The 13,689-nt window shown below is 41.0% G+C and overlaps 1 protein-coding gene and 1 non-coding gene across 3 annotated transcripts in view; both read right to left on the bottom strand.

The window, feature by feature from the left end:
* The window catches only part of NAP1L4 (nucleosome assembly protein 1 like 4), a 43,383-nt gene extending 34,062 nt beyond the window's left edge, over positions 1-9,321 (bottom strand). Inside the window, exons 1-6 of one of the 2 annotated variants that reach the window (XM_056850726.1) lie at positions 9,279-9,321; positions 7,406-7,467; positions 6,455-6,554; positions 5,447-5,588; positions 4,083-4,169; positions 1,396-1,527 (exon numbers count right to left, since the gene is read on the bottom strand). In XM_056850726.1, the coding sequence (XP_056706704.1) occupies positions 1,396-1,527; positions 4,083-4,169; positions 5,447-5,588; positions 6,455-6,554; positions 7,406-7,467; positions 9,279-9,292 (537 nt within the window). In that variant the 5' untranslated portion in view covers positions 9,293-9,321. The remainder of the gene's footprint in view (positions 1-1,395; positions 1,528-4,082; positions 4,170-5,446; positions 5,589-6,454; positions 6,555-7,405; positions 7,468-9,278) is intronic. The other variant, XM_056850727.1, reaches the window with a different exon arrangement.
* Positions 3,658-3,784, bottom strand: LOC130479849 (small nucleolar RNA SNORA54). The gene has a single exon (XR_008933396.1). It is a non-coding gene; the product is annotated as a small nucleolar RNA SNORA54 (small nucleolar RNA).
* Positions 9,322-13,689: the final 4,368 nt, after the last annotated feature.

Genomic DNA, 13,689 nt, shown 5'->3' with positions numbered 1-13,689 from the left:
CGGCGGAAGTGGCCCGGGGCGCTGTTAAATGGCTAGGAGCTGCACCGCTGTGTTTTTGCCATTGGCAGGCTGCTCCGACTGGGCGGAGGAAGTAGCCTGGAGCGCTGTTAAATGGCTAGGAGCCGCGCTGATGCGTTGTTGCGATCGGCTAGGAGCCGCGCCGCTTTTCTTGTCCTCTCCCTTCTTTTCTTCTTGGAGTCCTTCCCCGAGTTACCAGAGTTAGTTTTGCGTTTGGTGCTAGGCTGAGGCTCCTTTTGGATCTGCTGGCCCGTAGAACTGCTATTAGCGGCAAGTAAGAGGCTAGGATCTAAATCCTGAGGTGAGATGTACTCGTCATTACAAGCCGCGGCCGCCATGTTTTTTAGGCAGGAAACTACAGTGGCTATAGCCTGGCCTAAGCCTGCGGCGAGGAGAGCCTGACTGACGCTAGGAGCAGGGAGGACAAGTACAGAGAGGAGGACAAAGTAGTCAGAGGTATAGCACAACGAGAAAACAAGACAAACAAAGAACAAACTAATTTCCTACAGTCGGATTAGCAGAGCACTGAAAGAAACTGCTCCCCAACAAGGCAGGAAACTAAACTGACTCTCTGAGAAGGGAGGGGTCATTCTCCCCCCCCCCCCCGGGAGACAGGAAGTCTTGATATTTTTTAGTTCCTGCCTCCCAGATATGGATTGGTAAATAACCCAAGCTGAAGATGCCCCTCTCTCTCAGAGCGAGAATGGAATCTGAAAGACTTAGGGTGACTATGGTACCTAGGATTTAGTTGCCAAGACTAATGCCAAAAGTATTACTTATTCCTACTATGATTTCTTCTAGGAGGTCAGCTTACAGTCATTGACACTCTAGAACTGTGGGTAAGAAAAGGCTCAATCCTGATTAAAGAAAAAAAAGATTGTCTTCCTTGTTTCTTTCACCTGACTTGCAAAAAGCAAACTTTCCATCCTAAAACCAGGTAGACAAGATATTGCAAAGTTGGATATTCTCCAGTGGAAGCAGGAGAACCAGCAGGTTTAGACAGACAGAGCCCTTGTCCACCCTGTAGCTCTATACATACTTTCATAAGAGTATCTGCCTTTTAGTGATTCAAGAAAAGAGCACCCAATGTTGGATCAATAGAAAGTGACAAGGAGGAGGAAAGTCAAGTAAGAAATGATATAGCAGAACAAAGCAGCATAAGCAAAACTGTAAATTGTGTAACTCACAAGCAAACTGAGGACAACTCATACAAAAATCATAATATCTGATTAGATAGATGCATAAACTATACTTATTTCCAGGTAAGGAATTACTACAACATAGTTACTCTTATTCTCAGACAGCACTTTGATATTCAAATTGAAATGGCATAGCCTATGTATATTAGCCCAACACAACAACCTTTCAGTGCATTACCTGTACTAATTCACTCAGCATATCTACATTTCTAAATATTGTGAACCAAAAATCTGGGATTCCTTTGGGATTTGTCTCTTCTGCTGCACCTGCTTCTTTTTCTTCTATTACTACTTTATTTTTCAGGTCTCCCTAGAAACAAGACATAAAATTTTAGGTCAAAAACTTTTCAAAAACATTCTTGTGCAGAATAAAAACCTTATTTGATTAACACTGAACAGTTGTCACATTTGCAGCAGTAATGCTTCTATACTTATTCTGAACAGAAAGCATCAACTGATTACTAAACACAATGCAATTATTTCTCCGATGTCACTGATACACTATCCTCTCAAATGGTACCTCATAATGGAACAGAGTAAAAGAAAGGATGTGGCTGGAAACGGGGGAAAAGATCAGGGGGTAGGAATTTTTAAATATTAATATTTAAATTAATGGTGCTACTGCTGTTCATCTGGGGAGTCAGCAATAATCCCCCAGAGCAGCTAAACGAGATACTCAAATCAGTTAGTCCATTTAGCACGGCTACTCAGACTGGCAGCAGCTTTCCAGGATCTCAAAGACATCTTTATCAGCACTTCTTTTTTACTCTTACAACAGGAGATGCCATGGATTGAAAGGGGGACCCTTCTATGAACAAGAGAGTGATCCAGTGACAAAGCATCTGGAAATGATCAGAAGCAAGTAAGTTTGGCACCTGTGTGAGTTTAGAAGGCAAGAAAAATCAGAATATCAGACCCTTTTATCCATTACATAATTTCAAGCAAATATCATGGGTTGAATCCTATAAATTGCAACAGCACACTTTTTCCCTCTCTTCCTTCCCCCAGCAATCTCCAGAAACCTCCAAAACGCAGATGCTGTGAATCAAGGGAACCCCATCAGCAAAAGTGAGGAAATTATGGCTATGGATCATTGCCATCGTTCTTCCACCACTGGAGTTTCTGATGTATAAGGTGCACTCAGTGAAAGGAGGAAGTGGGGTGATGTCACAAGCATGGGAGTACTCTGAAAAGGGGGAATCGTGTGACATTTTGTCCATGGGATTCCCATGATTCTGAGCACTAGCTTTTCAGATGTTCCAAGAGGCAGGAAAGATCTGCAGCCACAAGTGCCTTCTACTTGTGGCTCACAGGATCCAACACCTTAGCTTTGAGCTAAAAACCTTTAAAAGACAACACTTGTTATGAAGGTAGAAAGCCAGGAGGGGAATGGGAGCTTCCCAGTGTATTGCACAGAATCATACACAGCTATTTGCCTATCAGGCAGAAGTCGTGGCTATGCGCTCAGTGTAATGAGCTCCTGGCTCTCAGTAAATGGTCAGTGACTGCTTAGAGGTGTTCTGCTCCCATGCTGTCAGCTCTTCTGTTGCCATGGAGAATAAGGACCAAATGACCCTGTAGAAGGAACCAGTTCCACAATGGTATCTGGTCAAGCAGAGGATATCCTTCAGTTTTGAGAACGCTTGGCAGGAGACCAATTTGAGCCATAAACTAAAATCCCACCACCACTACACAAGTGGAGCAAGGTCCTACAATGGAACAAAAGCTAGCGGAGAGCATATTTCAGCCAACTTCCCCTTTTCAAGGGGGCTGCTGGAAGAAGGGGTGTGCTGTAAAAATTACTTCTACAACTTGGTTTGTTTGCAGGGGTTTGGATCAAGCCCAGTGTTGGGAAAGCAAGATTATTTCAGCAGACGCATTCCAAGTCCATCCCTCAGCTGTTCCCAAGAATTCTGTTATCTCAAGATACCAAAGACCTACACATACTCTCTAAACAATGGACTGCAACATTAAACAAAGAGTTAGCACTGTGTTTATGCCAAAGCAGAAGTGTGAAAACAGATCTGGCAATAGTATTTATGAACAGTTAAATCAGGGCACAAGCAACAAGTTAACAAGAGATAAAATGCAACATTCTGAGTATTTGCCACAAAAGTACAAAGAACATGGCTTGAATCCCACAGATGATTTCTGCAAACAGAAAGGGGGGTAATTTTCTGATTCCTACTACAAACCTCTAACAACCCCCTCCCAGTGAAGTCCCCTTCTCCGGAGCAGCAGTATTTCAGGGAGTATTTTTTGCTATTGCAGAAGCTGGGGAGGCAGGTAAGTTGCGCTCTAGAGATGGATGAGAAATCCCTTCAAGCCAGAGAAATTCTCTGTGGATTCAAACCTATGCCATTGCAAAAGTGGGTTAAAATAATGCGTTACACATGTAATTGGTCTCTCCATTATTTCGTTTCTTTTAAAAACAATCAACCATTGTTCCCCAAAACAGAGATGACACAGGCAAAAATAGCCAGCTTTTTCTTATTTTGGGTGTTGCTGTAGCACCGGAATGGAACCCATTTGCAGGAAAAGCTGCCAACAGGTTACGAACAGTGCAAATAATGACGATTTACCAACTAGATTACATGACTGGAACAAAGCTACATAGAAAACATCCGGTTTCATTAAGCAAGCTTCTGAAGCATCAGAAAATAACTATGTTTATTCTGAAAGGGAACATGCACAAACTATTTGAGGCATCTGACATAAGCTCTACCATGCTTTGTCTAGGGATGTATTGCTTTATTCAAATCACTTTATTATCATTTTTATACAAGTTTATAAGAAACTTAAGCAATCACTTAGGTTGTCACAGTAGTAATTCTTTTTAAGAGCCTTCAAATTATTCGTACTTACAGCTAGTTTCTCCTCTTCTTCATTTTCACTGTGCCATTCTGCCTCTGCATCTGTAGGTTCAGTAGCACCGATGATAAAATCCCTTCTCTGTGGAAATGGTATACAAATTGTAGAACATTAGAGAACATACAGTTACTCCTGATGGGAATGTACAGGGCTGCATGAAACTGGGCACGAGCCTCAAGGTGTGTTCAAGAGGGTTAAGCAATTACATCAGCTATTTATTCAGACACAGTAACAAGAATGTATTTACCGGCAACATAATCAACATCCCAAAATTCATTTCTCATGTCAATATTTGACAAAAGAACTGACTTGACTTGACATGTTGGATAAATAGTGTCACCAAGGCTCCCAAGGCTCAAGAATCTCACAGGTGGCTTAGCAGAACATTTTTCCTGTAACCCCCCCCCTTTTAAAAACTGTACCGCGAAGTGCTGAGCCTCACTCAACCATTCTCTCTGAAAAAGTGTAAATTAAAGCCATCACAGGACACTGCTGTATAACTGGTTAACAGTTTAAGCATGAATAAGAACTGTCATGAATTAATACCATTATACATAATCTAAACATATGTCGAGTTTATTCTTTATTTGATTATCCTGTTAAGTCTTAAACAGGAAAACTATAGCAAAGTTATACAAAATACTAAACCAGAAAACTTGTTCAGTACTACCAACAGCAGGAACATTTATTTCAGTTCTGCAGACTTGCTATTCAGACATATGGGTACTGCTTTGCCTGCTTTTCTTATTTTTCATTGGTGGACTGGCCTTGAAACCCCCTAAACTTGCTTGGACATAATTTTACAATTGTGAGAGAGCTGCACGCTACTGAGCTAAATATGGCAGGCTCAAGGATTTCTGCCCATGAAGTATGATCCCCCTCCCACGCTCAAAATCTCTCTGCCCCCGCCATCCTGGTCCTAAGGGTCCCTACCCCTCACAAACAGGATTTCAGGGGGCATTTTGGATTGCTGCAGAAGTAGGGAGGTGAGAAAGTCATATTCCAAGAGTAGAAATCCTTGCACCCACAGAAACAAGCCTATACGAATGATACAGTTGAGGAAAACAACCCCTTAATTCTGCCCAGTTCCTCTCAGTATACTATTGGTCAGTTAAAAAAGGAACCCTGTTTTTTTTTTGGGTGGGGGGGGAGAGAAACAAACCTCCATTGACCAAGGCAGCCACATGACATTACCACAACTAACTGGGAGATCTCTGAGAGGACAGAGCAGATAAACTTGGAAATAAACCAGGTTTGTTAATGATTTTTGAACTGAGCTCAATGGAAAATAAGGCACTCTTTTCACTAGTATTAGCTCAGAGGTTTATAGAAAAATGTACACATACACACACCCTTACCTTATCAAAGAGAGGCTGGTAAAGGGCTGCGTATTTTCTCTCTAAATCATGCACTTCTTCATAAAATTTAGCTTCTATGTGGGCACATTTCACCTGTAGCTGTTTCAAGGCATCAATTCTTCGTTTTACTGCTTTTGGTAAGCTAGAAATTTGAAAAATTGTTTATATTTACGTAGCAGTAGCATCGATTGTTCCCCCCTTTCCATTCCATCCTTCCTTCCATCTTGTTTTAAGTTCTTGCTGCAAAGGACATGTAAAGGCATTCTTCTAACTGGGCAATTGTATGGAAAATATTCAACGCAAGACAGCAACGCACAGCTTGTTAACCAGTACCAAAAAACTAATAGCTTTTGATCGCTTACTAAATTTGGTATGGTTTCTCTATGGTTATAATTTGGCTAGAGACCACAGATTTTGCACTTGAGCGATCCCCAGCGTGATGCGTGTGGGTGCTATGCTGCCCACTTGCTTTTTCACCAACGCATCCTCTACCCCAAAGCAAACAGCCAATTCTGCCTTTTCTCCACTTCATTTGGAGCAGGGGCTGCTTCAGAAGACTTCAGGAAGCATCACCTATGGATCTGCTGAGAGCACCCATTTGGAGAGAGCCACCCCCTTTTACAGGAGGATGTCTGACTTGGAATCTTGCAACATTTTGTCACTGCCCTCCCCTTGGCAGCCACTTTGTGGTTCCCGCCCCACCTTTTCACAAATCTCCAAAAGCACCCACAGGAAACTCTGCTTCTCACCCACCCTCCCTAACATGGGGTGGGTTCTCGTCTATCATATTTTATTGGGTTTCTGGGCACCCAGAAAGCAGCGAGGTTGTCTTCCAAGCATCTCTGATGCTCAGAGAGAGCCTCACCCTTCTCAAGCCTGATGAAAGGGGCTCTCCTCAACTTCACATGGAGTTTCTCTCAAATCAAAAGATTCACTCGCTAGTGCTGAGTTCCTTTGTAAGGCTCTTGATTACATACACCTGTGGCAAGCCGGGCTTCTCAAACTTACGTTTCAATGTAGCTGGAAGGAGTGTGAGGTGCATTGTCAAGTCGTTCCTGCAAAGCTGCCAAGACTTGTGGATTCTGCATCACCTGGTCTGCTAGTTTTTCTGTAATAGTTCAAAACAATCCTGAATTTTATACCATTAACAGTCATTTATTCTGGCTATAATTTTGGCTATAATTCCTGCAGTACAGAGCTCCCAAAGCAACATACACTGGTTCTAACTGGTATATCTATGAAGGATAACTTGAAGAGTAGCTTGTTTTCAAAGGTACAAATATCCATGATCAAAAACTACTGAGTCATCAAAGCTGCATTAGATTTTTAAGCTGAGTCTGTGTACCAGAAACACATAATCAAAGCAGATCTCATGGCCAGGACTAACATATACCCCAACTCATAAGAAGCCCTGAATACTTGTCCAAACATACAAATATCTGCTGCATTGGTCACAGCAAAATCCAACAACAGAAGCCATTTAATAATTTGGATGCCCTTCATAAAAGGTATTACATGGATTTGTTTTACAATTTTGCACAAATATGATACGTATGCTGAATCAGACACTGAAAATTACAAGCATGTCTGCTTGAAGCTCATATGCAATACATGGAGGAAACTAAACGGCTCTTAACATATTATTTCAAAATCTTAAAATTCAGTAAGTCTTCATGCAATCAGAAACAAAATTCATAGCACCTCTCTGACCAATATGTTCTACGTATAGCCCTCTTTACTGACCCCTCTCTTCCCTCTTCATTATAGCAAAGAGAAATTTAATTTTATCCTACTGCAAAGAAATGCACAAAGGGCCCAAATGCAAAAAAAGTACAAAGAGCAAAGTAGCTACATAATTTCTCACTGCTTCATAGTTTAAAAAAAACACAATGATAATCTCTGGCAGCCCTAACTTACATTAATTCTTTATCTACAGACAGGATATTTTAAATAAATTACCTTTTTTGTCTCCTGTACCTTTAGCAGCTTCCACAGAATCTGAGGCAGCATCTTCTGCTTTACTGCAATAACATTATATATTCAATGTACACTGCTGCATGTTGTTAGTGAACTCAAGTAAGCTTTTGTAAATATAAATGTGACATTTTAAAATTAACAATAAATTTAGGTTTACACATTTTGCTGCTAATCTGAAACTCTTGTTGCTAGAATGAAGAAGAAGAACAGTTGGTTTTTATATGTCGACTTTCTCTGCCACTTAAGAAAGAACCAAACCAGCTTACAATCACCTTCCCTTCCCCTCCCTACAACAGACACCCTGTGAGGTCGGTGGGGCTGAGAGAGTGTGACTTGCCCAGCTGGCTTCATGTATAGGGGTGGGGAAACAAATCCAGTTCACCAGATTAGCCTCCGCCACTCATGTGGAGGAGTGGGGAATCAAACCCGGTTCTCCAGATCGGACTCCACCACTCCAAACCACCGCTCTTAACCACTACACCACGCTGGCTCTCCAATGGCACCCAGATGACCTCTTGTGTGTGTGTGTTGAGGGAGGGGGATTTGACTTTTAAAGTTACTTGCTCCAACACTGTGCATAAAAAAAGAGATAAAGGTAGCATCAGTTCCACTACACTGTGTTCCTTGACCAAAAAGATTCCTATGACATTAATTTTCAAACTACGTGCTGAAGGAATTTTTCTTGTCAAACATCACAATTCCTAATCTCCAACAAAAAAACTTAACAGGAGAAGAATATTAGCGTTTCCAAGCACACCAGAGCAAGAGTACTCTGCAAATCAGCAATATTATTTGCTGCAATTTTTCAGTAGAGATCAAATATGCCAGCAGATGAAAATGAAACATTAACATGCACTGTCAATTCCCCACTGTAATAAACTCTATTCTTTAAGCAGTGATTGAGAGAAATGGATGGAGCAAGTGACAGAGACAGGAGGACTTTGCAGCACAACATGACAGGAACAAGAATGCATAGTGAGCCTGACTAAAATTGAGTAAGAAATACACATCTGTCTGCCTCTCTAATGCTTTTCTGCAATATATTCTGTACAATACACTCCAGCTAAAGACGCAACATTTCTGGGAAAAGGGGCTAAATATTTAACAGCAGTGCATAACTACAGTGTTGCATTTTTACATTTTGAATTCAACTTGTTCCAAGCAGTCACTATTCTTTTAGGATATTTACTCTCTCTCAGGAGTCATTTGCTCTAATTCAATAAAAGATGTAAAATTTCAAGCTGGAACACAATGTAAACTGGAAAAATTATGACCAAGCATATAAGCACTGAACATATCAGCTTATTTGCAAACACCTGCCCAAGTTAACAATAACTAATCAGCATGTTAAAGGCATGGTTCAACACCCTAAAGCTACCTGCAAGCACATAATGTGGTATAGCAACAAGATACAATCAGCCTGTTTTAGAGCAACACATCATTACTCCACAGGGAAATTCACTAAACAATTTCAAAACTCTGAGAAGAGACAGATGCCTCATGTGATTAAATACACTGAAAACAGTAACAGCGAACTTCCTTGGCAAGAATGCCCAAGGCAAGTTTAAAGTATAGTGCCACTTTAATATGCACTACAGTTTTGCATTGGAACATGCTCAACTATTTATGCAAACACTTCAGAAGTGGCAAATTCAGTCAACAGAACAGAAATATTCTGAGCTGGGGGGAAAAGAGATCATGTCCTAAAGCAAAACTGCTCTGAAGACATAAACAGAAATTCAGCTGAGACAAGTCACAGTTCATGGTCTACAAATACACTAACAGTTTTTTTTTGTAAAAGTAACTGCTTCTTGCAAAAACACAACTTTCAAGAAATGGATTGTACAGAACCTACCTGTTATCTGCCATCTGAAAGACTGGTTATCCACCTGTAAAACAATATTGCCCATAATTAGGAAAAAAAAGTTTAAGCATGCTGATAGAAGATACCCAAATAATTATTGGAGAATAACTCTTGCATATTATTTCTCCAACTAACAGCCACTTGCACCAGAAGCCACTATTGAATAACTTTGCAAGAGGTTTTAACAGCCTTTTCCCATAGATATTATCTGAATGTTCCAGTTCTAAGCAGTTAATGAAAAATTACCTCCCCTTCCTTTTTACCTACAATCTATTCCTTGTATTTCATATTCTTACATTCTTGACTTATCATCTACGATTACATAACTATCTGGTGAAACTGCATGCTGGTAACATTCTTTCGATCCCTTTCACTATTAATTCAACCCAAAAAATAAAAACTGTACTAACTTTAGCAAAATCTCTGGAATATAAAGCAAATCAAGCTAAATAGGAGCTACTAACACTAGAGTTATAGAATATGTTTGAAATATTCCATGGGAAAGCAGTCAACTAGGATTTTTGCAGAAAAAAATAATGCAAGAATAATTACTTACCTTTAACTGAACCAGTAATAAAGAAATTGCAGTACAATCTTATACAAAGCTGAATGGGCTTAAAAGGGTGCAATTCTGGCTGAGGACTGCACTGTCAATGACCTAGCTCTGACAGGCCATGGCCTGGTGTAATGTGAACATGTTGGTTTCCTTGAGCAATCTCTCTCCAGTATGAACTCAGTTACTAGATTGTGACAAACCTCTGAGTTCATGTTTGCCCTACAGGCCAAGAGAACAAACTACAGATCTTTCCCCCAACTTGCAATCCTGGCCTGTAAAGCAAGCACAAGCCATAGGGGTAATTATGTATTCCCAGCGATGTATTAAGAGTTTGAAAATGTTATAAAAAACATCGCTTTAAAAGGGTTTTTGGATACCACGGCTTATAAATGGTTGGAAGACGTCTTCACAGCTAAAGGGGCCAAACAAAATGCGAACAGTATTTTTTATAACATTTTCAAACTCTTAATACATTGCTGGAATACATAATACGGTAACCCCCATAGTTTGCCTAACCAGAAGTAGTTACTATGGTTACATCAAACTGTGGTGGTGGAAAGTACCATCAAGTCACAGCTGACTTATAACGACCCCGTAGGGTTTTCACGGCAAGAGATGAAGTGGTTTGCCATTGCAGGCCTCCGTGTGGGCTGAGAGAGTTCTGAGAGAACTGTGACTGGCCCAATGTCACCCAGCAGGCTTCATGTAGAGTAGTGGGGAATCAAAACTGGTTCTCCAGATTACAGTATGCAGGTCTTAACCACTATGCCACACTGGCTCTCTAACACCAAACTAGGAAGAAAACAATTATTTTGCGATGTACAAGTAAGGAGAACACATAAGAAAGCCAGAGGCTTTTTTCTGAGGCTTCCCCCTTTGACCCAATCAAGCAAGGAATTGCAGGCAGCCAATATTGGGGGGGGGGGAGCTAAGCTCTTCCTTCAAAATGGCAAGGTGGAACTCTACTCCTCTCTGCCATTTAAAAGGTTCCTCTCCACTTTCCGATCTAAGCCACTGTGTAGCTTTATACCACGTTTCAGTTGGAGAGAAGAAAGGGAGACAATGTGATGACATCCAATGCTGATGTGACAAAAACAGATGGGGAAGGGACAGCAGAGAGAAGCACCTTTTTGTGCTCCTGTGTGTGGAAGCAGCCAGTTACTTTGCCTGCATCAACAGACTTTTTAGAAATAATTGCTGTTAAATAAAGCAAATGATAGTTTAGTTTTTTTTAAATGTCTGAAACTATCAGCTGACCCCCCGAGTTCCAGGATATCAGCAAAAGAGAAGAACTCAACAGTGATACCCGCACGAATAGGTATAGGAATAGGTATACTGCCTATATCATCAAGTTACTCATTACAATTTTTAAAGATACATTAACTGTGGTTAACGAAGATATATTTTTGTTGATCTAATAATAAAGTCAATATTATTAAAAAACAAATTTCTTTTACTGATCAGATAGCAAGGTTGCACAACGTTAGACATAAGGCTATACAAATAGCAGCCAATTTTTAAATAATAGCCTTTAAAAAAAATTAAAGTTCGAGAAGATTTCAGTTTGCCAAGAGGACAGAACTGCAGAATGATTGCTATTTTTGACAGCATGACCAGCGAATGAACACAAAAAATGAGGAAACATTTCTGTTTTGAGAATAATGTTCAGCAATAGTGGGTTTAGCTGACAGTTTCATAAACACACTGAGATATTTCCAAGTTACAATCAGAAAAAAACCTTATAAAAGAACCAAAAACAATATATCTGCAGCAAGCAGTCTGAAACTACATGTCAAGACTCTTCATGGGGCTTCCATCAAAAATGGCACCTAACAGAATCATCTATCCCATGTCACGATGTCATCATAGTCTTAAATTTTTTGCCCCACATTACTGACTAACTATGAAAGCTAACAGGGTAATAACTGAATGCTACAGGATAAGGGCCCTGACCTGGATAGCCCAGGCTAGCCTGATCTCATCAGATCTCAGAAGCTAAGCAGGGTCAGCCCTGGTTAGTATTTGGATAGGAGACCACCAAGGAATACCAGGGTTGCTGTGCAGAGGAAGGCACCGGCAAACCACCTCTGTTAGTCTCTTGCAATGAAAACCCCAAAAGGGGTAGCCATAAGTCGGCTGCGACTTGAAGGTACTTTACACACACACACAGGATAAGGACGTAAGTGATGAGAATATACTTAAAATAGGATCACTGTTTTGGGCAGGAGAAAAAGGCAACCCCAGTGGGCAGGAGAAGACAAAGAAGAACAAGGTGCAAGGCTGAGAGTTTATTTAGCCCTTCTAGATCCCTACGCGTTTCGCAATTTGCTTCGTCAGGAGATCTTCTATAGAAATTTCTCAGTTCCCACCTTGAACAATTGAATCAATTCTGGATACCTACTCCCTATCTTATGATATGTAACCCTAGGTGTCAAGCATGAGGAAGACAAGAATATTTTGGCTATTACCAGAGCAGGCAGGTTCCAGCAACTATGACAGCTCACACAAGACTTAGTTTACTGTACCATCAAAGTACCTTATGGGCCAGAATTTTTTAAAAAGGCATTTTGCCTAAAATCACCATCAGGAAAAAAAACTAACACACTCTTACAAAACTAGCAAGCAAGAAATTTAGATGGAACTCAGGGTTCAATCTTTTAGTCTATCATTATTCATTAATACAGAAACAATAGTTGTATTGCATGGTAACTCACAATGCTTGTTTCATTTATCATCCTTGTAACGTAGGATAACAATTCCAACAAATATGTTCTGATGAGCAGTAATTTTAAATGCATGCCAAAATTCTAAAGGAACTTAGAGAAATGTAGTCTCTTTACTTAACAGGGTGAGTTCTCAAAAATAACTTTAAAACAACAGTATTACCATATTTTTTGCTCCATAAGACACACTTTTTTCCTCCTCAAAAGTGAGGGGAAATGTCAGTGCGTCTTATAGAGCGAATGCCAGCTGGGCGTGTGTGCGTCAGGACGGCGCAAGCCAGCATTCCCCGCCCCGACGGCCAGCTGGGAGGCGGGCGGGGCCGCACAGAGCTGGCCGTTGGGGCAGAAAATGTGGATCGTGCCGTCCCGACACCCACACGCCCTGCCGGCTCTGTGCGCCCCGCCCGCCTCCCAGCTGGTTGTCGGGGCGGGGAATGCCGGCTCGCGCCGTCCGGACGCGCACGCGCCCAGCCGGCATTCACTCCATGAGACAAGTTTTTAGAGGAGGAAAACAAGATTTTTTCTTGTTTTCCTCCTCTAAAAACTAGGCGCGTCTTATGGAAAGGTGCATCCTAAGGAGCTAAAAATACGGTAGTACATATTGTACACAGAATTAGACATCAGTGCACATAACATTTCTTAAATGTTTTGCAGAACATCCACTAAAAGAATATACACTTTGTGGGAACTAAACACATACTTCCTAATACACAAGTACAATAATCCTTCTGAACATTAATGAGCAAGTTGGAGTGTACCATTTTGTTTCACTGGTATCCACGTATTTCACCAATACGGTGCTTGAGTTAGAGGAACATATGGGCACAGATAAAATAAAGTGATAAGATCTAACCCATGGTGAGCCATACAAGCTTCCTGCATTACAGGAGTAGGTACAGATTCATTTCAGAAAGACTGATCTGAGCAATTTTCCTTTGTACAGCAAGTTTGGTATTCCTTGGTGGTCTCCCTGCTTAGTGGTCTCCCTGACCCTGCTTAGCTTCTGAGATCTGACGAGATCAGGCTAGCCTGGGCCATCCAGGTCAGGGCATTTCCACTGTTTAATACCTATGTTTTGGCCATCTTTACAGTACATATGTTATGACCATTGCAACCAATAATG

Source organism: Euleptes europaea, chromosome 6, assembly GCF_029931775.1.
Source record: "Euleptes europaea isolate rEulEur1 chromosome 6, rEulEur1.hap1, whole genome shotgun sequence".
Classification (NCBI taxonomy): Eukaryota; Metazoa; Chordata; class Lepidosauria; order Squamata; family Sphaerodactylidae; genus Euleptes; species Euleptes europaea.
The sequence above is the reverse complement of the archived record's forward strand: the minus strand, read 5'-3'. Positions and strand labels throughout refer to the sequence as shown.